At 43.4% G+C, this 26832-nt stretch overlaps 1 protein-coding gene across 1 annotated transcript in view; it reads right to left on the bottom strand.

The window, feature by feature from the left end:
• Nucleotides 1-203: 203 nt before the first annotated feature.
• The window catches only part of LOC121713846 (collagen alpha-5(IV) chain-like), a 41911-nt gene continuing 15282 nt past the window's right edge, over nucleotides 204-26832 (bottom strand). Inside the window, exons 20-50 of the mRNA XM_042098859.1 lie at nucleotides 25989-26024; nucleotides 25641-25814; nucleotides 24133-24225; nucleotides 23626-23724; nucleotides 22052-22122; nucleotides 21682-21876; nucleotides 19445-19613; nucleotides 18815-18907; nucleotides 18423-18622; nucleotides 16424-16574; nucleotides 14821-14937; nucleotides 12182-12346; nucleotides 11893-11979; nucleotides 11594-11719; nucleotides 11280-11378; nucleotides 10919-11005; nucleotides 10274-10410; nucleotides 9531-9651; nucleotides 6420-6500; nucleotides 6002-6100; nucleotides 5647-5694; nucleotides 5193-5375; nucleotides 4699-4829; nucleotides 3460-3532; nucleotides 3029-3229; nucleotides 2642-2737; nucleotides 2204-2413; nucleotides 1893-2070; nucleotides 1561-1675; nucleotides 1124-1296; nucleotides 204-1007 (exon numbers count right to left, since the gene is read on the bottom strand). Coding sequence (XP_041954793.1) covers nucleotides 926-1007; nucleotides 1124-1296; nucleotides 1561-1675; nucleotides 1893-2070; nucleotides 2204-2413; nucleotides 2642-2737; nucleotides 3029-3229; nucleotides 3460-3532; nucleotides 4699-4829; nucleotides 5193-5375; nucleotides 5647-5694; nucleotides 6002-6100; nucleotides 6420-6500; nucleotides 9531-9651; nucleotides 10274-10410; nucleotides 10919-11005; nucleotides 11280-11378; nucleotides 11594-11719; nucleotides 11893-11979; nucleotides 12182-12346; nucleotides 14821-14937; nucleotides 16424-16574; nucleotides 18423-18622; nucleotides 18815-18907; nucleotides 19445-19613; nucleotides 21682-21876; nucleotides 22052-22122; nucleotides 23626-23724; nucleotides 24133-24225; nucleotides 25641-25814; nucleotides 25989-26024 — 3890 coding nt within the window. The 3' untranslated portion in view covers nucleotides 204-925. The remainder of the gene's footprint in view (nucleotides 1008-1123; nucleotides 1297-1560; nucleotides 1676-1892; nucleotides 2071-2203; nucleotides 2414-2641; nucleotides 2738-3028; nucleotides 3230-3459; nucleotides 3533-4698; nucleotides 4830-5192; nucleotides 5376-5646; nucleotides 5695-6001; nucleotides 6101-6419; nucleotides 6501-9530; nucleotides 9652-10273; nucleotides 10411-10918; nucleotides 11006-11279; nucleotides 11379-11593; nucleotides 11720-11892; nucleotides 11980-12181; nucleotides 12347-14820; nucleotides 14938-16423; nucleotides 16575-18422; nucleotides 18623-18814; nucleotides 18908-19444; nucleotides 19614-21681; nucleotides 21877-22051; nucleotides 22123-23625; nucleotides 23725-24132; nucleotides 24226-25640; nucleotides 25815-25988; nucleotides 26025-26832) is intronic.

Raw genomic sequence — 26832 nt, forward strand, 5'->3', positions numbered from 1 at the left:
AGAGTAAAGAGGACATGGCATCCTCTCACCCTTCACCCAAGCCCCTCTATTAAATGGAACCTAACAATGAAATACAATACGTTACACAGCACTTTCACTATAAAATGACACATCAGAGCACTGAATATACTGTACACTATACACAAGATTAAAGAGTGATCAACAGGTGTGAATGGAACTGACTTGAATCATGAATCAACATGTAGTTTGAAGTGGAATTTATTCTTTAAAACCTTTTTTGCACATTTTAGAAGAAATTTTCTGAAGGCGGTATAATACTGTAGATATAAAACAGGATGTGAGAAAGCAGTGTGGTGTCTGGTTAAGCAACACGTCTAGCAACATTCTCGATATCTATAATGAAGACATAGATAATGGTCACATGCCTGAGATGGCCCAATCACAACTTTTTAAGCTTCAAAGTCAAAGACTTTAGTCCCAAACATAACAGCAATTTTATTTACAAGTACAATACTGCTTTACACCTAATACAGAATGAAAAGATTAATTTGGACATACCAAAGACAAAGAAATCCTCATAAAATTTAAAGCAAATGTATACATGTTAGTTATAATGACCATACAACTAAGAAAGGCTTACAGTAACAAATCCATGACAGAAATTCACTGAAACTCATTATTGACTATCTGATTTCCAAATCTGACCATGACTTCATAAAAGCATTTGTCTTCACAATGTGTGTGTGTGTGTGTGTGTGTGTGTGTGTATGTCTCATTTTAGCTTCATACAGACATTGCAGCGACTGATGACACTCTTCAGCCATTCACCCTTGTGTGTGTGTGTGTCTGTGTTAAAAACAGTTGTCTTTACAATGTGTGTGTGTGTGTGTGTGTGTGTGTGTGTCTGTGCGAGTGCGTTTGTGTACTTGTTTGTGTGTGTGTGTATGTGTGTGTGTGTAATGTCTCATTTTAGCTTCATGCAGACATTGCAGCGACTGATGACACTCTTCAGCCATTCACCCTTCACAGTCTTGGCCACTGGTTTACTGTGAAAGCACATAGACAACAAAAACAAACTCATGTTGCAGGTTGACATGGCACCTTAATATTGAACTGGGAGGCAGCTGTGCTAGCTACTGATGCACATGCAGCGTATGCTCACTTGAACATGCGTCGGGGGTCCAGGGTGGCCAGCCAGTAGCTGTAGGCATCCTGGAAGTAGTTACAGGTGCCTTTCTCATGGCACTCGATGAAGGGCACCTGGCGGAAGTGCTCCAGACACGAGCCAGGAGAGATCAGGGCTTGGCCAGAGCCCTCAGCCCTGTCACCCGTTTGCTGTGAGGAGTGTGTGAAAGAGAGAGAGAGAGAAAGATGGAATGGAGAAGAGGAGGAATGAGGACCAGACAAAAGAGAAGAGCAGGTAAATAGATAGGGAAAAAGATACAGGGGAGGATATGTATTATAAGATAAGAGGAGGACATGTGCTTGTGTGTGTGTGTGTGTGTGTGTGTAAGCGGGGACAAAATAGATGGTGATGGCTGTGTCATCCTGTGTATGAAGTTGAAAAAAATGGCCACGGTGACTTAACAGCTGTCTTACCATGACGAAGGAGTAGCCAATCCATAGCGAGCGCCAGCCCAGAGGACAGACAGGCACGTCAGCGGACTGGCTGTGGACGGCGATCACGTTAGATGTAGTCTCACACACAGAGCACCTGAGGGAGTGGACCAAAGAGAGAGCATGAGGGTGTAAAAGTTCTCTTTTGTCACGATCATGCTTTCTTTCCTTAAAAATAAAATAAAATCATGTCTTTGTGCATAATCACATGTATGTAAAGAAGTGTGTGTGTGTGTGTGAGTGTGTGTGTGTGTGTGTGTGTGTGTGTGTGTGTGTGTGTGTGTGTGTGTGTTCTGTGAGATGCTGTTGGAGACCTGCTGATGTATTCCGACAGAATGCTTCCACTGACAGCGTCCATGCTCATTGGCATGGGTTTGTTTGTGGACAGCCAGTAGGAGCTGTAACTGCGATCAGCATAGTGGCAGGTGGAGTCTGGCTCACAGAAGAGGAAAGGTATGGGAGAGAACCGGGGCAAACAGCTACCCATGGCACCTGACAAGAAGAACATTACACACAGATAAGTATACTAGAGGTGTGTGTGTGTGTGTGTGTGTGTGTGTGTGTGTGTGTGTGTGTGTGTGCGTGTGCGTGTGTGTGGACATGCATGTATCGGCCCGCGTCTTACCCAGGTCTTGCCCATGACCTCTCTTTCCTGCGAGGACGAAGAGCAGGGAGTAGCCGCTGCGCAGAAGGGTTGTGCCATAGGGGCAGTCAGGGACACGGGCACTCTGGCTATGTCGAGCCAGGAAGAAGACATTAGGGATTGCCGAGCGTCCAGAGCCGGCTGGACCTCGCTGGCCTTTCCGACCAGGGGGGCCTGCATAGCCAATAGGGCCTGAGGGGAGACACACAGGCAGACATGCTGCACATCAATAGGCAGGGCATATGCATATCAACTGCAAGACACTCAACAAATATTACATACACACCTGTCCTGTGTTCACATGATCATAGAAAATCGGCTATAGCATATGACAACATATTTTCTGCATCCAGAAAATATATTATTAAACATATTATTACCCTGCATTATAGCACATGTCAGCGTATGTGTGCTTCATACCTGGGGTGCCAGGAGGTCCTTTGTCTCCTTTTTTCCCTGGGAAACCTTGAGGTCCTGGGCGCACATAGCCAAGCAAGCCCTTTGGCCCTGCAGGACCTGTCAGCCAGAAGGACATTCAGGTTATCTAAATTCATGCCGTTCCAATGTCAAGTGTCGGGAACCACTCAGAACCGCCTTCAATCGGTCGAACTCAACAACATCTAGGAGGATTAGGGCTCAGCTGGGTGCACTTGAGAACACACAAGCTGATTTGCTTTCAGTCAGATGCTGTATTAGCTAAATGAGCTGAAGCCCCTTTGGGATTGCTCTCACTCGCTCACCTTGAGTGTGCGCTGCACTGCAGCATGGCAAACAACTTGCTGCGAGTGGACTGTCAAGGTGCCTCACCTGTCCGTCCTGGATTCCCGGGCGGTCCCTCGTAGCCGGGTGGTCCGGCCGGGCCAGGCCCGCCTGGAGGGCCCATGTCGCCAGACGTGAGTTTGTACTGTATGATCGACGACGGGGGCCGAAGGCCTGGAGGTCCAGGTGGTCCTTGACTGCCAGGAGGACCTCTGACACCAGGAATCACACCGGACGGTCCAGGAGAACCTATGAAATGGCAACTCAGGATTAAGGATTGAGACCTCATTCAATAATATTGTACACATAAATTACAGCACAGCCTTAATGTACAGCCAGGTGAAATTACAACAGATCTCATTTCTACATTGTTCATTGATGGATGATTAGACGCTCACACCCACAAATCTTAGGTTGGCCTCAGCAGTTCTGTTCTTTAGAATTAAATGAGTGATGACCCTGTGACCTCTGGACATTACCTGGAAGTCCTGGAGACCCGGGCCGTCCGGGATCACCCCTAGGCCCAGGGGGACCCTGGAGACCTTCTGACCCCTGTGAAACACACAACGTCATCAGCCAATCAGAGCTCAAACGAAGACTCACTCTACCCCAAAAGTAACTATCCATATTACCAGGGACGGATTAAACAGATATTGCCCCCTGTTCACAATAGCAAAAAAGGTCCCCCCTCCCCCTGACGGCGACGCACGTGATGTGCGTGTGCAGCCTGCGCGTCTCTCTTTGCTTTTTCTGTGCAGGCTGGTGCACAATTTCGCACAATGAAAATGTAGTACATTATGTCATATATTATAACTCAGGCCCACACAGAAATAAATTCCAGCAGCTGTTTTTATTATTAGGCTGTAATCTCCCAGTGTGCTTTGCTGTCTAAACAGTCTACAGCAAGGGTTCCCAACCTTTTTCATTAAACGGACCGACAGAGCAAGCAGGGCCCTTTTTCTGTCTGACTCAGGTGACGTGAACATTGGCTACCTGCATGATAAGGTTTTCACTTCACTGCTGCTTGACACTACCTTGCATGGAGACATTTTTCACGTTAACAGTGGAGATGTTAGCAAAACTGTAGCGTTTGGTAAATGGAGATGCAGATCACCTCCCTAATTAATTTCTTTGTGCAACAGCCCACATTATACGCTCACTCCAGCAAGACGAGTGAAATGTAGGCCTATTTTAAATTTGTCATCAGCATCACCATAGGCTATTTGCTACGATATAAGCTACTGTTAGGCCTACAACAAGTCGCGATTTATTAGGCTATCCAATCGCTATGCTGTTTTCATGAACATTGCAGGAATCCACTTCATTCATCTACCCATGAGTGGTTCAGTTTGTGCCGCAAATTAACAGACAGAAGCACCGGGCATAATCTAGCCTAAATTCATGGCAATTTTTTTTTTTTTTAATCCGAGGGCCCCCATTGGCTCAGGGCCCCTGTTCACGTGAACACTTGGCACAAGCCATGATCCGTCCCTGCATATTACACAGTGAGGAAGACATTATGGATTACATAGAAAGGAATACATGACAATTTGTCATCTGGAAGAACTATGAACATACAGTAAGAAATACACACAAGCCTGAATTGACACCATGCAACAGACGAAAGACATTTGACTTCAATGAAATCAAGTGAAGAAGACTTGTGCTATCATTTTAAACACTATTTCCTACATTCTGTTCGTATTAGGGAAACTGACCGGTATTCCGTGTGCACCAAAGCTCCCTGGAGCCCCTTTATGCCCTGGAGGTCCTGGATATCCCACGTCTCCCTTCTGTCCTTGAGTTCCTGGACCTGGAGGCCCAGCAGCCCCTTTAGGGCCAGGATACCCTGCGGTGTGTAGGACATTTAGTCATGAATGGGGGGAAACTAAACACAGAGCAGATCAGCTTGCATAACAATTTGTATTCAAGTACCATCCATTACCTGTTTTAGATATTTTTTTCATGTACCATCCCCTACCTATTTTATATATTTTTTTTCTGTCAAATAAAAAATGTAAAAAATGTTAAAAATTAAAAAAAATCATGATGTTGTCATGTGGGGTTCTGCTCATAGGATTGCTTTCAAAAAGGTTGTGTTCACTAAGCTCAAAGCACCATAAGGATTATTTGCTGTGATGATTATGGTGAAGAGATCAAGGTGTTTTTCATAGCAACAGAACCTGATGAGTTAAATGAATTTCCTTCTCACCTTGTGGTCCACGTGGCCCAGGGTAGCCTGGGTGTCCTTTCTCGCCATCCCTACAGCATTTACTGTCTCCTTTTAGCCCTGGAGGCCCTGGCGGTCCTGGAAGTCCTGGTAACCCGGTATCACCCGAGGGTCCAGGGGGTCCACTTTGTGAATAGCCATGAGGGCCTGGATCACCCTTGGGTCCTGAGGAAAGAGATAATGGAAAGGCTGAGGTTATTTTTACTATTACTAACACACCAATTTCTACATTTCATCTGTCTGTACTTGCCAACTTTATTTTTTCTAATAAGTGAGTGATGATCAAAAAGCTCATTGTTGGGGCAGACACAACACAATGTAATAATTAGTCTTCCATGAGTAGAAACGTTGTAGGAACTATTCTAATAGTTGTAGGAGCTACCTTTATTGGGGTAATTAAGGTGAAGTCAAGAAGCAGTGTGCACGTGTTACCCACCTCGACTGCCCTTCGGTCCTCTTGGGCCAGGTGGGTATGGTCCAGATCCTTGTGAAAAAAGACAAGGCAGTATATACCCTTATTCCATCATGTGTGGAGAGAGCATGGTCCACTGCTGGCATTAATGTCAAGCCTACATTTTAGTTTCCTGCAGCTCTGCCCACTTCAGCCCAGCTAACTTCTGCAGTTTTGGTAATACCACAGCACAGAAAGTTTTGGTGAATAAAAGGCATTATGAACCTTATGAACCTTATGCTATCATGTGTGTGCCTGACTGTGGCGAAACATGACTTCCTTTCACTGCACATGTAAAGCATACAGCACATGAGAAAGTGAACGACTGGAAGTGTGTTACCTGACTCTCCTTTGGGCCCTGGCCACCCCGGGATGCCATCGCGCCCAGGATCTCCCTTCATGCCCTTGGGACCACCGAGTCCGGGAGGGCCGGGCACTCCTGTGGGTACAAAGACAGTGATGTGTGTCTGGGTGGACAATAACTGTTTACAAAAATCACAGGAATTCATTGCCAAAGCCTCTGTTGAAACCTTCTTATAGTAAAATAAGAGTGAAAAGCTTTGGTGTAAAAGTATCTTTGATATGGAAGTATACTGCACTCAGGGGTTCAAATAGATGCTTGTTTGCTCTTCGTATAATATATATTTATATCATGGTCTATTTCATGTTTAGATCACAAGACTGTTGTCAGTAAGAAAGAAGTCTATGAGGTCATCTGATCTCACTTTCCTTCCTGTCCAACCATATGAACAACCTACCAACTTGTCCAGATGGTCCACTGTTCCCTGGCCTGCCAGGTCTTCCTGATGTCCCTGGCTGTCCAGGTGGGCCAGAGGGTCCTAGAGAAGGACACACATGAAGGTCAGAATGAGTAGAGTGTCCCAAGCTGATCTCTCACCATTCAGGCAAGAGTACACTGATGTCCAGTTGGTTAGTTGCCATTGTTTTCTCCTTCTGCTCAACAAACCAGCTGTTTGGATTATGATTTGGTTATATCCTTCTTTAATTGGTAACCAGAGGGTTTACAAAAGGATATGTTCAGAGAAGATGCTTTGTGTACGTCCCAACAACTCCCAATTAGCCTGGGTGAACCCAGACAAATCTGTTAACAAATTTGAATTCGCTCTGCAGGTCCGTCTGGAGAGGATCCCATTGATGCACACTTTTTTATATGCAGCTATCAAATTAGTCTTGGGTCATTCCACGTCAGTTCAACCAGGGCCCACGCACTTAGGTCTCAAAAAATTCTGAAACAATTACCAGGTGTACCTATGTTACCCAGGAGACACACTGTAAAATTACTCTTATGTAAGATCAATACTTTCCAAGATACAGCCAGTTTTATAGGGAGAGGGGGTGTCGATTTTGCTCGGGCTCTTTTTTTTGTCAAAGTTCACAAGCCCACAGTGCAAGAACTAAACCATGTAGGAGGCTCAAATTGTGCATGCTGGTACATAAATAGGAATAGTATGTAGCAAAATCGTCACGTTTGGTCTGTATAATCCTGCATGGTCATAGCTGTCCCTCAAAGTTGATGCAAATTTTATTGGAGTTTTTGGCTGGGCTCTGTTTAAGCCTTCAGAAGACATATTTTTACTCAACATAGGCTCTTGATTTATTTTTCTTACTGAGATAAGTAGAAACACTCTCACAAAAAACAATGAACAGAAAATAAATCCCTTCAGGGTCTGAACAGCAGACCTCACAAGTCTGAAAAATCATTTTGGTTATCATTTTCAATGCACCCAAACACCTTGTGGGAATATACAAAGATTTTTTAAATAGGTTTTTCTTTATTCTCCATGATCCCTTCTTTTTGAAAACACCAATTTGACTTGTCTTATGCAAATCTTTCTTTTTTATTTTCCACCCTGAACATGGGAAAAATGCCCCATTGACATCAATATGTTTTATATAGAGTCACCACACTGTCACCTGTGGTTGTATAGAGTAACCTGTGGTAGCTCTATACAAAACATATTGATGTCAATGGTGCATTTTGCCCATGTTCAGGGTGGATAGTGAAAAAGAAAGATTTGCATAAGATAAGTCAAATTGGTGTTTTTAAAAAGAAAAGATCATGGAGAATAAAGAAAAAAATATTTAAAAAATCTTTGTATATTCCCACAAGGTGTTTGGGTGCTCTGAAAATGAGAACCAAAATGATTTTTTAGACTTGTAAAGTCTGCTGTTCAGACCCTGAAGGAATTTATTTTCTGTTCATTGTTTTTTGTGAGAGTGTTTCTACTTATCTCAGTAAGGAAAATAAATCAAGAGCCTATGTTGAGTACAAATATGTCTTCTGAAGGCTTAAACAGAGCCCAGCCAAAAACTCCAATACAATTTGTATCAACTTTGAGGGACAGCTATGACCATGCAGGATTATCCAGACCAAACGTGACAATTTTGCTACATACTATTCCTATTTATGTACCAGCATGCAAAATTTGAGCCTCCTACATGGTTTAGTTCTTGCGCTGTGGGCTTGTGAACTTTGACAAAAAAAAGAGGCCGAGCAAAATCGACACCCCCTCCCCCTGTAAAACTGGCTGTATCTTGGAAAGTATTGATCTTACATAAGAGTAATTTTACAGTGTGTCTCCTAGGTAACATAGGTACACCTGGTAATTTTTTCAGAATTTTTTGAGACCTAAGTGCGTGGGCCCTGGTTGAACTGACGTGGAATGACCCTCTTCCTAAATCTTTAACTGGTAACGTAACATGGAAGGGGGCAGTGGTTAGGGGGATGGTTTGTATCACAGTCTGTATTTGCATCACAGTCTGTCTTTGTTCAAATTTGCTCATTTTAGTGGTCATTTCAAAGTCTGATATTTGGGAATCATCTACCGTGTTTCCAGTTCTAGCTTAGTAACTTAGTTGTGGCCATGCACCAACCCCTCCTTATTCAACACAGCTAAGGTAAAACGGTTTTCCATTCTATGTCATCTTTAAAGAAGTTATGGCTCAACTCTTATTTTGTTATCTTATCTTAGCCCAGGTACATAACTGCTAGAACCGTCATGGTATATTTGTCAAACTAAATTATTTTGCTTTTGGAAACAATGTCACAAGTCAACGCTCAAGTCACCTCTACAGACACTTTCCCAATTCCAAAACTGCATAACTGTGAAACACTGTTCCATTTTCTGTCTGTCACGGCAGACTCAGGGGTTTCGTACCATTTCCCTATATTGAAATGCTGTATTATTTAGTTTACATGTGTGCCAGTAGGGTAAGTGGCAAGTCACACAATGTTGTGTAATGAAAAGACAAAGGACACGCATGTCGGTGGCTGGAATCACAGTGCAGTGAGGAACAGAGCAGTGGGAAAATGGCCTCATATTGTTACAGCATTACCCATGAGATGTTACCTGGTTACTGAATGTATTTCAAGACTGGCACTATTCTGGAGCCCCCAGGGGACAAGAGGAAGAAGACACTCCAGACACAGTCAGAGAGGGTTAGTGGACCAACAATGACAGGAACCAAACCAATCCTGGTGCTCAGAAGCAGGGGATTTGTGGTCATTTTGTGGACATCCTAAACTTTGATTGGGAGCCAGGGGCAACCTATAGATTACTCTTATGTGCTATACATGTTGCTTTCATGATTAATCTCTCTACTTCATATTGTATCTTTGTGTGTTATGTGTGTTGTGAAAGGTGGACTATGAACTACAGCCTGTGAACTATGAAGTCTTTACTAAGCTGTATTATAAATATACATTCTGTGTGCCACATTTTTCACTGTTAGAACTCAAGGAACACTCTTCTGTCCACCTGTACACAAGTATGCATAGCTGAGATGACAATAAAATGGTCTTTTATTTGACTTGTAATTTTTGTTTGACACTGAAAGTCATTTCTTACCTTGGTACCCAGGCTCTCCAGAATATCCTTTGAATCCGGGTAGTCCATATGATCCAGGAGACCCCTTGTCTCCTTTCGAACCTTTCACGCCTAAACCAGCGCAGCCAGATCCAGGCTCCCCCTACACATGGACACAAAGGCTTTTCTTCAAGTGGTATTATATTCTAGACATTTCAATGGAGAGTGGGAAGCTGAGCCATAAATAGCTGATACCTTTTCCAATGATGAAAAGGAATTGGTCAAACTAAGTTGTTTGCCAACAAACCGTAAACCTATTTTTTGGTATCCTCTTATCTGTGTCTGATACCCAGTAAATATGATATTGACTGAAAGTCAACTGAATTAAAGTCATATGTCTCGAGCCTTTGTTTGTCCTGCTACATTAGACAAACAAACAGACACTTTTAAGTTCAACAGAGGTGCTTTCAAATTCGGCAAAATTGAAACGTTTGGTGAACATGTTTTTCTAAACAGTTAAATTTGGTGGTAACATTCCATTGTAACTGTAATTGCATTGTTACCTTCTTCAAGCGGAGAACTACCTCTTCAGACTGTTTGCGAGTGTTTGCAAATGTTTGCCAAAAACTCAAGACAAACAGAAACCTGTGTACAAACATTAGAACGTTTGCGAATTTGAACACACCTCAGGTCTTTCTACACATAGGCATAACGCAGCTGCACGTAGACATATGCATACACATTCAAACACACCACATGCTCTCTGTCCTTCAGAGAGCGCTCACCTTTGGGCCCTTTGGTCCAGGAGGGCCATAAGTTCCTCTGGCCTCTCCCGGTTCCCCCTTCCGTCCAGCATAACCTGGACTGCCACTGGGTCCAGGTGGGCCAGGTAGGCCTGGGATCCCTTTCATGCCTGTTATACCTGAGATCAAGAGCCCACATGGGGATTTTATCTCAACAGCAGCAAAGAACACACTCAAAAAACAAAGCAGAGGTGCTTATTATATTGATGTGCACGTATATTGGTGTACACTTACAGGTGCATCTCAAAAATGTAAATATCATTATCAAAATCAAAGAGCTCTAATCAGCTAATAAAGTCAAAACACTGGCAATGGTTTCCTGAGCATTTAATCTCCTAGTCTGGGAAGGGCAATTGACTTTTCCACTATATTCACATTTTTTGAGAAGCACCAAATATATTGGTGTTGCTGTTCACTGTGTGTGCATGCCTACATGGTTATACTGTATGTGCGTAAGAGTGAGAGAGAGTAAGTGAGTGAGTGAGTGAGTGAGTAAGTGAGTGAGTAAGTGAGTGAGTCGGCGAATTAGTAAATGAATGAGTCAGTGACAGAATTAAATAGTGTGTGAGAGTGAGACAGAAAAAAAGAGAGACTGAGATAAAGGGAGAGAGAGAGAGAGGATCTCACCAGGAAAGCCGATGAGCCCTGGTTGTCCTTTGGGCCCAGGTGGTCCAGGGTGTCCAATCCCACCGCTGCCAGGATCACCAGGAGGCCCTGATCACATGATGACACACACGGATCACACCAGCAATAAGGAGTGGTGCTATACAACTCGTGCACTAACTACCTACAAAGCACACAGAGGGCTTGCTAACATGCCAACTGGTCCATCCCCAACCACAAAACTATAGAGCATGTAGCCTAGGCTGGTAGTGGGAACCACAGGTGTATTTGCCCCATTAGTCAAATTATCATATATCATTACACACATCTGACGCATGCTTCATAGTGCTACATACTTTAAGGCTTTAGAGCCACGCTTACTGACCAGTAGGCCCTGGGGGCCCTGGGTGTCCATCTCGTCCATCATTGCCAGGTCCTCCAGGGTGTCCTTTGTCACCTTTGGCACCTGGTAAGCCAGGGTGACCTATGCCACACCACAGCATCCAAGACACAGCCAAGCATACACCATGTGACAGTTCAGAGACTTACAGTAATGAGACCACATTGGGCTTCCTATGCATGGACTGATCCCGAATATGGGTCTAAATGGGATCTTCAGTGGAGATTTCCATTGAGAAAAAGCATTTGATTCATGTATAGAAAACCAGCCCAATTGTATTTAGCTTTTCAAGTTCTCACCTGGTGGACCAGTGTCTCCTTTCTGAGGCTGTATTGAACTTATGGGGCCTGGGGAACCGTCTGGACCTGGTTCCCCTTGCATGCCATCAAACCTGGCACCTTTACAACCAGGTGCCCCTGGAGAACCTGAAAGAGAACGTCAAAAAGGAATGTTGGACGAGTTTGTGGCAGCAACCTTCATATATATTCAATATATACTAGAGATACTGTACTGGGCCTTACACCACTTATAAGATCATATTTTTAATTTACTTCCCAAGACATAGACAGCATTTGCATCATATAAGATCAAATCTGACCTGTAGGACCTGGTGGTCCTGGTGGGCCCGGAATGCCATCCTGCCCCGGAAATCCTATCCCTGGTAGACCCGGATCTCCAGTCAGCCCTGTCATTTGGGGACACACGGTCAGCAGAAATACCATAATGCCATGTAAAATACAGCACTCAAGTGAACTGAATGGAAGCATTGCACTAGATGTAGATGTACTGTAAGTGCTAGAAGCTTTCACAAATAAAAGCATGTAAATACAAAGTTTCTGTTCTCACTGTAAAGACAGTAGCTATGTTAAGCATTGCAAAATCAACACCTTTGGCACCAGGAATCCCCTCTCTCCCTGGACGTCCTTTGGATCCGACGTAGCCGGGCGATCCTGGTAGAGTGATGCCTGGCGGGCCAGGGAGTCCAGGGACACCTGGCAAACCAAACCCAGGACGACCTGCGGCTCCCCAAGACCCCTTCTCACCCGTGGGCCCTGAGAACACAAAGGTGTGTGTATGTATATGTTTGTGTCAAGGGTCAAGGTCAAGGTTCTTTATTTGCCATTTGTGCACAAACCAGCAGTTCAGACTAGGGCTGTAACGATACACCAACCTCACGATTCGGTTTGTATCACGATTTTTGACCCACGGTTCGATACGAATCTCGATTTTTCTTTTCTTTTTTTTGGGGGGGGGGGGCTAGACATTTTATTAAATAACATTTTAATAGCCTCCCTTAGAACACCAGAGGATTACAATATAATATATCTATTATTTTATATCCTGATATAAAAATATTTTTCTGAATGACTGATATTTATGACAGCACACTTTATGCAGATTAGCCTATAGCCTAGGCCTGCTATTTTTTTTATTACAACTCTACCTCTTTAATTCAGCTGTCTGGTTGAAGCCTGGAAATATTGTAAACAAAGTAGCATAGTTGGCTAGCTTAGCCTATCATAGTCTACTGCAGTGGTCCCCAAACTTTTTCTTCCGAGGGCCAGCTTACTGTGCCTGGCTGTAAGAGAGGGCCAGAGACTCGGAGTATATCAGTAACCATAAATAGCTTAGTGCTGTGAACAACAGCAGTCTACCTTAGTTGAATATTCCATTACATTTAATCTATAGGCTTTTGCAATTTAATACCATTGTTAGCTGTGTTTATATTGCCATCATGCCATATCAGTGTAAAATGTAACTCAAATTAAATAATACTAATAAAAAGACGTTTGCATTCCCAAAAGTATTAGCAGGTAGTCCCAAAAGTATATTTCATTAAAAATGTGTGAACTGAAAATGTAAAGTTCTCAAACTATGAGAATTTTATGAAGTGCTGAAGTGGTCTGAAATGACATTTGAACAAATAAAAATAATTATCCCAGAAAGTCCCAGAAAAATGACTTGAATATAAGTTAGTTAGTTATTAACAATTCATTGATAAACTTTTAGAATACTTTGAGCACTGATGCAGTCAGCATAGCCTCATTGCATTTTTTGCAGATAGGCCTACATTTCATTCCGTTTTTGATGGCAAACGCGAAACAGCGCCAAAACAACCACCAGTGGACAAAAAGAGTATTACATGTGTACTGTTAAGACTCGCCATAGAGAATGAATGGGGGAAATTGCGGAGGTTATAGTTTGAAGATGTACTCCCGTGCGGGCCGGTTTCTATATACCACGGACATGTTTTGGGGGGCCACCCAAAATGAGGTGGCGGGCCGTAGTTTGGGGACCACTGGTCTACTGATTGGACTGTTCAGTTTTCCCATGTGTGTTTAAGTTTCAAGGTGATACTTGACCTCCTGGGGACAGGCCCTTTTGGGAAACGTTGGTATTGAGATGATCAGTCAACTTCAATGCAAGAGTGTTAAACAAATATGTGCAGCATGCTAATGATGCTAAGCGGATTTAATAGTAATTTAGCTAGTCGTCTTCTATGCGTCCTTGCTTTCACGATTCGGAATGTTTTATTTAAGTCGCGCGTGTTCATTGAGCAGGAGAGGGAGGGAGAGTGAGAGGGAGAGGGAGGGAGCGCGAGAGAGAGCGGGGCAAGGAGAGGGGGTTTACTTCTATACTGTTTGGTAAAGTTGCACACATAGTCTACAATGAAAGTAAGGAGAGTTATTAAATTATTATTTATTTATTTGTTTGTTTTTGGACAACGTAGGCTACCGATACGTAAAGCGGGAGATGTGGGTTGCTTTTGCGGCCGCGTAAGATGCAAAGCACTGAGTGAAACACTAGAAAGGTGTGTCGCGATTCTGCCTTTTCACACCGCGACACAGTATCGTTGCGAATGTCGCGATTTCGGTTTCGAATCCTATATCGTTACAGCCCTAGTTCAGACACATTGGAATTCTTGTGCGGTGCTCTCAGAGTCAACACTATGGGGTAAAAACACTATATTAAGAAGATAAATACAATAATAAATATATAGAAAAAACATTTACACAATAAATACAAGTACTAATTAAGACACATAATCCTGTTTCACAGATGTCACATATTGCACATGTCAGTTTGAGTGAGTTATTTTAACTTTAGTGACTTTAGAGACTTTAGTGAGTCTCTGATGATTCTCTCTGCTCTTTTCTGACAGCGCTGCACAAACATAGAGTCCATGGAGGGAAGTGTTGTCCCAATGATCCTCTCTGCCATCTTTATGACTTTTTGCAGAGCCTTCCTCTCTGCCTGTGTGGTGGTACCATACCAGACAGTGATGCCTGTGGTGAGGATGCTCTCTACCAGTCCTCTGTAGGCCTGGGTAGAGAGCATTGTGTGTGTGCTCACATTATTTGACTGTGCATCCATTGTCAGACAGAACATTCTGGTAGCACTGAGTACCAGAGCAATAAAAGAACAGACACAGGGCACTGGACCTCAGTGGAACATAACAAAAGCTCTGCTTGAAAGACTATATAGATGGCTACATTATCATGTGTGAATGAACACAGTCAGTCACCTGGGAGGCCGTGGGGCCCAGGAGGTCCGGGTGGGCCAGGTGGCCCCTGCTGTCCACATCTAGAGCAGTCTCCAGAGAAGCCCTCCTCACCAGGAGCACCCCTAACACCTTTATCCCCTGGGTTAGAGACAGAACAATGGGGGAGGGTGAGAGAGAATGAGAGAGAGATCGAGAAAAGGAAATAATAGGAAATAAATAATCTAACTTCCCTCAGATGCTGACGTCCATAATTGGACCTGGGAAAAACCTGGCGCAAGGCGTGTCTGTTTGGGATAAAAATGGCCTCTGTTCTGCAGTCTAGTGAGAGGAGATTACTTTGAGCTGTGATGTTTTCTGAGTGTTGTGAAATAAATGTGCTACTTTGTTTCTAAACCGTCCAACTTTTCTTCTCTTTTTTGTTACAATATCGACCCTATTGTGACATTAAGGGCCAGATGTACTAACGCTTTTGCGCCCACTTCAGGCGTATTTGTTTCGCAACGTGCGTGTAAAATCATTGCGAGGTATGTACAAACAGGCCGCAATGATGTAAAAGCGCAAACTGCCTGACGTGGGAGCTGAAAGTGGCAGATTGCGTTGTTCATGTTATACATATGCATTCATGGGAGGATCCAGGGGAAAGTGGGAGTTTAGTGTAAAAAGATGGGAGGGGAAGAGTAAAGAGCGCCTAATTATGTATTCCGCGGTATGTACAAAGACTGCTCCTGAAAGCGCACGTCTATTCTGCGCCTAAATACTTCCGCCTTGCAAAAGCAGGTATTAATCCAAATTGCAGTTCATGCGTCAATAAGAGAACCTTTCAAAGACAACAGAATCGCTATTTAGAGCACCAGTTTTGTAAGTCTTTTTACTATCAAAAGCAATGTCTTACTTTCACTTTCACGTCATTCACTTAAACTTTCCTACTTGCTAGATTTGACCAATCTTCCATAGCATAAGTAGTTTGAGTAGAACTACTGTTCTTATTATCTCCCTGTTTGTTGACATCTTATCATATATGGTATTATTTCATGATCGCTAAACGTTTGATTCTTTTTAATGTTTTCATCAGTTAACTTCATTCAACTGCGCTTGTATGTAGGCGCTGGCATTCAGTTGTGGACGCTCGTAAATTGCGCTTATGGGCGGAGAAAGGTGCAGTTTACACTAAGGATTGAACGATTGATAAATACGACGGAAACTTGGGTCTGACAGCTTTCACAATCTGCGGTTTGTCCATGACGCTGATAACGCTACGTTCGCAAATGTACGTACATCTGGCCCTGAGTGTGACAGAGAGAAAGAGAGAGAGAGAGAGAGTGTGGGCCTTAAGTTAAGTAAAGTTAGTTGAGTTATATTTTATTTGTTCTGTAGGAAATTTGTCCTCTGCATTTTACCCATCCAGGGGTAGTGTACACACACACACACACACACACAAACACACACACACTCTCTCTCTCTCTTACACACACACACACACACACACAGTTGGAGGAGTGAGCTCACTAGAAGCGCACACACACACGGAGCAGTTAGCATCATGGCGTGTGTGTGTTTGTGTGTGTTAGCTTGGTGGTTGCATTGGTTTGTGTGTGGCCATGCTGCAGGGGGGGCACAGATGTACCTTTTGGTCCAGGTCCTCCAGGATAGCCGGGGGTTCCCAGATCTCCTGGCCTGCCTGGTGGCCCACTGTCTCCATGTGGCCCTGGGTCCCCAGCTATCCCTGTGGGGCCTGGAGACCCAGCTGGTCCTGGGCCCCCATATCCTGCATCTCCCTGTGGATGCAATAATAGAGTCATAATAGAGAGGACTACCATGCTATTTCATCCAATTCTATATGAGCATACATATACAACCAGTCACAATCAGGGACTGAAAACAGAATGATTTTCATTTCGGGTTCGTTCTGAGTAAAAACATTATTTTTTCATTCCTGTTCCAGTGTTCCAAGGCCTCTCCTCTAAATGGTAGCTGTTTTCTAATCCCTGGTCACAATACACAAAACATTGTCTACCTGTCAGGATTCTCGTATGGACTGTTGTTTTTGTCTTCCCCTACCTGTTGGAGTGTGATAATTCTAGACTTGATTTTTGTAGCCATGTGTTGGGTTACAGTATGTGCCCGGAGTCACACCCATGTCCTTATTTGGGCAACTTCCTGCCTTTGTTCAATTACCTCCAATTTCTCCGTTCACCTGTCTCATTTTGTGTTGATTTGTGGAGTATTTAAACACTGCCCTTTTAGTTCACTTTGTCAGATCGTCACGGTATGTACTGTTTGCTACCTGACTGCCACGTAAGTGAGACTAGCGTAAAGAGAAATTATAGTTTACGGTTCTTCCCGGTTTTGAACCCTGCTTGTTTTTGACGGAAGTCTTCTGCCTGTTGGTTTTGGATCACTTGCCTGTACCTGTTGGAGTGTGATAATTCTAGACTTTATTTTTGTAGCCATGTGTTGGGTTATGTGCCCGGAGTCACACCCATGTCCTTATTTGGGCAACTTCCTGCCTTTGTTCAATTACCTCCAATTTCTCTGTTCACCTGTCTCATTTTGTGTTGATTTGTGGAGTATTTAAACACTGCCCTTTTAGTTCACTTTGTCAGATCGTCACGGTATGTACTGTTTGCTACCTGACTGCCACGTAAGTGAGACTAGCGTAAAGAGAAATTATAGTTTACGGTTCTTCCCGGTTTTGAACCCTGCTTGTTTTTGACGGAAGTCTTCTGCCTGTTGGTTTTGGATCACTTGCCTGTACCTGTTGGAGTGTGATAATTCTAGACTTTATTTTTGTAGCCATGTGTTGGGTTATGTGCCCGGAGTCACACCCATGTCCTTATTTGGGCAACTTCCTGCCTTTGTTCAATTACCTCCAATTTCTCTGTTCACCTGTCTCATTTTGTGTTGATTTGTGGAGTATTTAAACACTGCCCTTTTAGTTCACTTTGTCAGATCGTCACGGTATGTACTGTTTGCTACCCGACTGCCACGTAAGTGAGACTAGCGTAAAGAGAAATTATAGTTTACGGTTCTTCCCGGTTTTGAACCCTGCTTGTTTTTGACGGAAGTCTTCTGCCTGTTGGTTTTGGATCACTTACCTGTACCTGTCCGTCTGTATCTGTCTGCCTGCCTGCCTGTTTACGAAACCTGCCTGTACCTGGACTCTGATTTGCCTGCTGGACTGTTTGTGAATAAATCCTTCTGATCTGCAATTGATTCCCGTTCTGAGTTGTGACGGTACCATTCAAAACTCAATCATGGGACTCAACATCTCTCCAATTTACACCAATGCCAATTTTATGCCAATGTACAGCATGAACCAATTGTGTTTAGTCCTCACTGACTCCCTCATATTGAATTGCCTAGTCTCTGATCAATGCTCTGAGCCACATGAACTTCATAAACAACCAAAGCATTTGGTACTGAAACATAGAGGTTGAACTAAAAAATGTGAGTGGTTTGCTGCAACCTCTGATTCAACTTTTGAGAATGTTGTATGTTGAGATGTTCAAGGACATGCATGGCACAGTCATCTCCATTTGTTGCTGCATCTGGCTAGACCCCAAGACACTGCGTGGACCTGTACTGGTACACCTCATGTGTTGGCAGTGAGGTGGTGCTCAGACCTTCTCTCCTTGTGCTCCAGGAGGCCCAGGAGTTCCTGATCGGCCGGAGGGTCCAGTCCTGTGGGGACCAGCCAGCCCCGGCTGGCCCTTGTTGCCCTTAGGTCCAGGTGGTCCTGGGTATGCAGACTGAAGGAGACCAGGCTCTCCCTTCTGCCCAGGAGGACCAGCTCCTCCTGCAGGGCCTCCTGGGCCTTGGTAACCTGTCATTAAAATACAAACATCACAAAGACATGGATGACTATAAACTGTGAATAAAAATATGACCTTGTGCAAAATACCTTAAATTCTTCACAAATTGATTTATCATCCTTAAGAAATTGTTATCCTTATCCGGGAATAAGGAATCTCCCTACTCCCTATTCTATGCAATCTATGATGCCTTGCATTCTGACCTGGGGGCCCAGAGAGTCCTGGAGATCCTCTTCTTCCTGGTGGTCCGGGGTCTCCTACCACAGGAATCCATTTGGCAGAGTCCCCCTTCTGACCTGCATGGTAACAGGGCACTTACTATATAACCATAAATGGCCAGAACTATGCATATAAAATACTCTACTTTCTGTGCATCTGCATGTGAACATCTCATAAACAAATATGAGAGAAAAAAGGAGTTGTCTAATCCTGTAAAGTTAAACAGTGCATTAATTAACTGCATTTCAAACCTGATGCGCCTGCTTGATACATGCTACAATGGCGAAAATATTCATACATAATAAGCGGAATGTGTGTCTGTTCAAATAGTCAGGCATGTGTTAGTGAACATTTGTGTCCTCTGCTTGTACATGAGTGTGTACAGAAGCATTTGCTCTCCCAGTGTCCTAATGCCACCTTGCAGTTTGGTCCTGCAAGCCAGGAGAGGGTCAAAATGAGCATGGCACAGCGCAGTGCAGCACAGTCAAAGTTAGAATAGAAATGCAAATTGGTTTGGCACACCTTGGCTTGGCACAGCCGCATGTGCTAAATACGCTGTGTATGTGTGTGTGTTGTTCTTAGGTGTGAGTGTGCATCTAGCTGCCCTTTCTCACCTGGGCTCCCTGGAGGTCCTCGCAAACCCTGCACACCGATGTTGCCCTTTGACCCAGTATAGCCAGGTGCTCCGTACCCAAGTGGGCCTGCAGGTCCAGTCAGTCCCGGAGGTCCTGCTGGCCCCGGGAACCCGCTCGGGCCCCGATCTCCTCTCAGATTCAAACAAGACTGCAGTGGACACAAAGACAAAGATCTAGTTTTGATCGCATCTTGAGAGGACTAATCATAAAAGGTCAGCCCTAATAAACACATATTTAAACATCCACAAAGATGTATGGTGATTCAACTAATCAAATCACTGACAGGTGGTCTGGGAAGCATTTGTCCACATATGTATTGTAGTATAAACAGACATTTCTTCTGATGCAGTTATAGAATCTACTGGTAAACACAAATGGTCAGCAACATCTCTGGCTGTACACCTTGGATACACCTTGTGTGTCAGCTGTCCACTTGTGATCAATCACCCGAGACACATGTAAAAAACAAGCGTAAACTGTTCACCCCACCAGGCACATTCAATGTGTAAAAGTTATAGAGGTTGTAAAAGAATACAAACAGCTCTATTAACGTTTTTCATGTGACGTATTCTAGGTTCTATAGCTTTGTTTACATCCAGCTGGTAGGCAAGGGACAAGTTGAACCCATTGAACATCGTTGTCTGCAGCTGCCTCTCAGTAGGCTACATCTCTGTATTTCAGCAATGTCAACATTTCAGGCATCAATAAAGGTGATGATGAAACGTTATCCCATTGTTCAATATTTGATAGCCTGTCACAGGAACGTTGTTTCGCTAAAATCGCCCTGATTTGGTGCATTGATCTGTATCGGAGAACCTGCATGTAGCCTAATGGTAGCCTAACTTTTTTCTCTGTTCAAAACTCGGTTTACACGAAGACGATAGCCTTTCTTAGAAGCTGTGAAATTTGACCAGAAAGGAACATGTCTTCCTTCTGAAAGCTGACACAAAATCAAACAATATTTGATCATTTAACTTCAACTGAACAGCGACAGGTTTTGGTAGGCAGTAGACTCAGCAGACTTTAAAACGGTAGCCTACAAGCTACTGTTATAGCCAGCATCAGTCAGCATCATAACATTAATGGCGTTAGTCATGAATCCTGTAACATATTATATCATATAACAGCGATGGCTTATTCCAAGACGATCTGCATGGATATATAATCACCCAGAAAAACTCAGAATGTGAGTGATAAAGTTCATTAATTGTGTGAAACTTTTTATTAGTTATCCATTGCAGCATCGCCTATATTAGGCTGTTATGCTAGCTCAGCCTTTAAATATGTTGTTATTTTGGTCATGTGGACTTGATTAAACGGGTAAAGATAATTCATAAACTGCTTATTTCTTACATGACTGAAGCAGTAGCCTAGGTTCAACAGTGGTGTTTGAGGTTGCTGTGTTAAGTTGTTGTGTGTGATCGCTAAACTATTAGGATCAAATCAGTTTATTTTGACATATGGGAGTTAGCCTACGTGACCTGTAACGTTAGCCTATAGCACAAAAGCCTATTCTGTTTTCATTTATTAGCATTTGTTGTGATTATATAATCAAATGACACATGATAACTTGAAATAGAAGGACAGAAGATAGGTGATTGATGTCCACAAGCACGAATTTCACGAGACAAATTAGAACAAACTGTTCCGGTAAAAATAATCTTGCCATGTTTAAAATGCTGCACTTTTTCCCTTCATAGCCTGTCTCTGGCAATTCATTTTTGGATGACTGTAGTTGTATTTTAGCCTACGTCTTCGTAGACAGTAGGCTACACCATTAGGCCATCTTGAGAATAAAAGACTTCACAGCTGCTAACGATCATCCTCCACAACCACGAGAATAGGTAGGCTAAACGGTCGTTTGTTGCCTTTTTGCTTCTTATTGTAAAACCAACTGTTAGGGCCTACACAAGTGGTCGGCATCCCGGTCAATATTTGATATTCAAATTTCAATTTTGAAGCTATTTGTAACTACGTGTAGCCTATGCAACCCGACTGTTGTAGGCTTGCCTACCACTCTCTGCAGTGCCTTGCCTACCATTCTTGCCTACCACTCTAGTTGTAAACAAACGGTCACATGACATTATGACGTAGGTGCAAAACCGGTACTGGTACCGGTACTGGTTGCACCAGTTGCACAAGTACCGGTACTTGTGCAACTGGTGCAACTACACGTGGCATGGTTTCAAATAGTCTGATGGTTTGCCGGCACTTACGAATGCAGAATCACCCTTTGGGCCTGGTGGGCCTTTGCGGCCTGGACGTCCTGGGGGACCAAACAACCCAATCCTCCCGGGGGGACCTGGAGAGCCAGGGAAGCCTCTGTCCCCCTTTATCCCCGCAAAGCCATAACCTCCCCCATCGCCTTTGGACCCAGGGAACCCTGGGTTGCCTTGTGGACCAGGTGGACCCTGAAATCAGCCAAGAAACTCAAGGTCATTTCAACATATCTTATTTCATTGTGGAACTCGGCACATTAGACAAAATGACCGAAACAAACACAAGACTGAAACAAACTGAGCTGAAGTGAAGAGAACTGAACTGGAAAGGAATGTAGTTCTGCTTCATCGGATTTTCTTACTATACCTGCAAGCCAGGGGGACCTGGAGGGCCTCTAAAACCATAGTCTCCCTTGACTCCAGGTAACCCTGGCACACCTGGAAACACAGTGGTCACCAGTACACAAATGGTTCTGTATATGAAAATTATTACAATTAAAAGCTGTTACAATGTATGTTGGTCAAGATAAAGTGCCATTACAGATTTTTTTCCTCCATAACTGGCGAACTGAAAACAACCAACTGACTTTATCCCTCATAAGACCATGTATCATCTACCATCTACATGGGAAAATATTATAACCTGCTTTCCACAAAACATCCCTACTAATAGGGGTGTCACGATTCTCCAAATCCTCGATGTAATTTTCGATTTTAAAGTCACGATTCGATTCGATTTTCGATCTTTTTTAAATATTACTATTAATGCATTCCTTATATGTTATTTACTCTTTTTGGCCTTTTCCTTTTCTTTTTCGGGGGTCTTTTATTTTGAAACCGTTCCAACCGAGAGGTTGTAATAGACCTCTCCAGAATAAGTCCCGCCTCCTAACTTCCATATCCATCCAACCTTCGGTCGTCAAATGTCTATGGGAAATAACATGGCGTTTTGAAAGATCGTACCTGTCAAACTCTGTAGGTGACAAAGTAGAAAAAGCTGCTGGGCAGATTGGCCTACACACTTCTGCCATCTAGTTTCCACTGGATTTTTTGATTTTCGGTGCCGTTTAAGTAGTATAGTCTATAGTATATTACTTAAACGGCAATCAAAAAATCCAGTGGAAACTAGATGGCAGAAGTGTGTAAGCCAATCTGCCCACCAGCTTTTTCTACTTCGCTACCTACAGATGTTTTACCGGTATGATATTTCGAAACGCCATGTTATTTCCCATAGGCAATCGACGCCCGGAAGTTGGATGGATACGGAAGTTACGGAGGCGGGACTTATTCTGGAGAGGTCTATGTAAACAGAACTAACTTTAGGCTAAAACAGAGACGTGAACATAGTAAAATGAAACAACACAGAATGTTAATTTTATTGTTTCAGCACACTCTGAAGAGACCCAAGGTTAGTGTTCATGGAATATGTACTTATAAATGTGCATTTTAAGCCTTAAAGTAACTTTGGACTGTAATTAGACCTCTTTTCACTTGCTAAGTTGAGTAGGCTAAGTTAGTTTTAATTGACGTGAATGAACGAATACTGTACTCCACACCGGTGATTTCAAAGTAGCAAGAGGGACTTTGATTTCGGTAGGTTGATGTGTAGGCCTATATTTTAACTGGCTGCAGCCTAAAATTAGAGGAGTGTTGACGCTGCAGTTCAGCACATGCATGTGTGTTTGTGTGTCTTGGCATACATGCTGGACGTGACATTGGGGGTGTGGCTGCATCGTCGATTCTACTCTAAGATTCTAAGTTCGAAGTTCGAGATTGAGATGTAATTTCGATCGATTTCGAAATAAAAATCGAAATCGTGACACCCTTACCTACTAAGCAACCCATGGTAATTTAGTTTTGTCTATGCTTTACTGTATCTGACTTTAATCAGGAGAGTGTGATTATATCCTAAAATGAAAGGGCTCCTCTGATAGACATTACCATGGGGACCAGGCGGTCCAGGAGGTCCTACAGGTCCTGGTGGTCCAACATCGTCGCAGGGTCTTCGATCTTGACACCTGCAAGGGTCACCCTTATCACCTGTGGTGTGGCGCACAAAAAATAAACATTCTCAAAGCCCATTATGAGGTTGTTTAAAAAGCTAAAGCCTCTACATTTCTGTCTAAGCAAAATCGAATTATAGTCTTTTAAGGCTGGGAAGGGCTTGTCACAACCCTTGATAGGTTAGATTTTAAGGCTGGGAAGGGCTTGTCACAACCCTTGATAGGTTAGATTTTCAAGGAAGCACTTAAAATGTTCTTTGTGTGCATAAGTATTGTGCGCACACACACAGTATACTCACACCTCATGATGATGTATACAGTGCATGGTCTCATTTCTGAGTAGGGTCCTACATGCAGCTAGTCAATTCAGTATTACATGTAGAAAATTAACATGTAGCTGTGTAGCTTCTTTTGTGAGGCACGTCGAGCTAGGTGGCATCTTAACCTTGTGATCCTGAGAGGCCATCAGGTCCAGGAGGACCAGTTAAGCCTTTATGTCCAGGGAAGCCAGGGATACCCACACGATGACAAGTGTGACCTGAGATAGGAGAAGGTATGTTAGACACGTTGAATGAATAGTATTTCTGTGCATATTTTGTCTGTATGTTTTGTTTGTTTGTTGTTTGCATACATTACTTGATCTTAAATTGCTTTCTATTCTATTTATTACACGGCTCTTCAGAGTGGTGCAAAATGCTCCATTCACTTGAATGGGCCTTCCTAACGTTCGGTGGTCTGCTAATTCTCAATAACAGACCGCTGCTAAGTATACCAGACCGCTGTCAAGGAAAATGGGCTTCGTGCTTCTAATTCACGTCTTTCATATTACTTACTTTCATATTAAAGGAAAATTCCGGTTTTTAGCACTTTGAGGCCCTTTTCTGGTTTGTTTTGGATGAACTAGAGTGGTGGACACCGAAATTTTGACGACTGGTCCTGTCTTGACTTTTCTGACTCGTTTTGAATTGCCTGTGACTGCTCAGGGTGGCTGCCAACAGGCCTACTTTAGGCTACTCAAACATGTCCTAAAACAACCCTTAACGTTCGTTTTAAAAACTGCAACTCACCGAGTGGTTAGTGGAGTTCGTTGACTATTAAAAGCAAATATATCGGCGCAATGTATGATTTCCAGCCGTCTTATTTGCTAGGCCTATTGTGTAACTATTTATTCAGACACCTTACAACTGTGTATAAACTTCCGCTCAATATTTGAACCTGAAGCATAGACGGTGGTGCAGTAATATCAACTTGCAATGAGTCTTCCAACAGAAATCAATGGGATTTTACAAAATGCCAAATAAAACACGACAGTAACTGTATTTCGCTACGCTACTTGTTTTGGAACATTAACAAACACCACTAACCACTCAGTGAGTTGCACAGTTTTTTCACGAACGTTAAGGGTTGTTTTAGGACATGTTTGAGTCGCCTACTACAGTAGGCCTGTTGGCAGCCACCCTGAGCAGTCAAAGGCGATTCAAAACGAGTCAGAAAAGTCGAGACAGGACCAATCGTCAAATTGTCGGTGTCCACCACTCTAGTTCATCCAAAACAAACCAGAAAAGGGCCTTAAAGTGCTAAAAAATGGAATTTTCCTTTAAGGACTGGAACTTCATTCAAAAGTGAAAGCAGACGGTTGATCAGCTGTGTTTTAAAGATTGTTTGATTCAAGTTCAGCGTGTGCTGTTGAAGTATTTGTTTCTCACCAAAAGACATGATGAAACGGTAGGCTAACAAATAGGTTATAGCCTAGGCTATGTGGGCTAAAGAGTCAATGTCGTGATATGTGTATTGTTTCTTTTTGGCAAGTAGCTGTGTAATAAACGGGATAATGTATAGAACGGCGGTCATTTTCGGGAAATAGGTCCCTTCATAATAATATAATGATCGGCGTTCTATACATTATCCTTTACTTAACAGAGGCTCTGAGCTTGGTACAGAGTTACATCATACCTGGAACAAGTGGCCCGGGAGGGCCTGGGTCACCAGGAGGTCCCGGAGGTCCTGGAGAGCCAGGACAGCCCTCTTTTCCATAGTGGGTGTGTCCAGGATCACCCCTTTCTCCCTTAATTCCTGGGTCACCTTTGGGCCCGTCAGGTCCTTGACCATGGATGAAAGATGCCCCACCTACAGATTACAGGTGCACAGTCAGTCACAGTAAGTGTGCATGCTTGTGTGTGTGTGCATGAGTGCGTGCGTGCGTGTATGTGTTTGTGTGAATATATTGAAGGTAAAGGTTCCTATGAATACATGGGCAGCAAACATGAAATTCTCTTCAGCAATCTATCAGTTTGTAGTTACCCGGTAGTCCTGGTGGTCCAGGAAAACCATCCACACCTAAAGAAGAAACAGCACATAGCTTTATTTGAATCAAATGAAAAGAAGATTAAAGAACACTACTGGCTCCAGGCTGATCCATTTTGTGCTGAAGTCAGTGCCTCTGTTAGCCTAGAAATCTAGACGCACCCTAGCGGCAGCAAATGGGTAGTCTAGCAACTCTCCGTTGGCTTGCGAGCTGGTAAAATTAAACTTTGATCAGGCCAATTACATTGTGTATAGAGTCTGTAGGCGGGCTTGACATAATGATGGCAGAGTTGCGACGGTTCGGCTAGAACTTGAAAACAAAGAAGATGGATGTTGCTGTTGGGGAACAGCGCGACACGAGTAGCCAACTAGCTCTACTGGTGGGAAAACGCATGGGAGGAGTTGTAGCGCTATCCTATTGCGTGCAGAGGGAATTTGAAAGACAACCATTTATCCCGCCCCTCGGACTGAGCACTGCGAATGGTGAGTCCCCAGACCCTACATCTTGATGTGGGTCTGGCTCGTCAGGCTATGCCTCTGTACCAGGTAGGTTTTGTTAAAGCACTCTGTGCTCTGTGAACATTTCTGACGTGTACAGATGTCCATTTTATTTAAGTGTTTGTTGTCTAAAATGTTCTACAAGATGTTCACAGAGATTAGTTTCTGTGTGCAGGATGTCTAGTCTGTATCCTTTGCTAAGCTAACACTACCCGTTCTACTGCTGCTCTGCTAGTTTAAGTAGTCCACTTATCAAGACTTTTTAGATCCCTGAGTCCCTAGATATTTTTTCTCCTTTTAAATAAACTTAACAAGTGCCATTTTCTTGCTGCACTGGCAGATA

This window comes from Alosa sapidissima, chromosome 1 (genome assembly GCF_018492685.1).
Source record: "Alosa sapidissima isolate fAloSap1 chromosome 1, fAloSap1.pri, whole genome shotgun sequence".
NCBI classification, from domain to species: Eukaryota; Metazoa; Chordata; class Actinopteri; order Clupeiformes; family Clupeidae; genus Alosa; species Alosa sapidissima.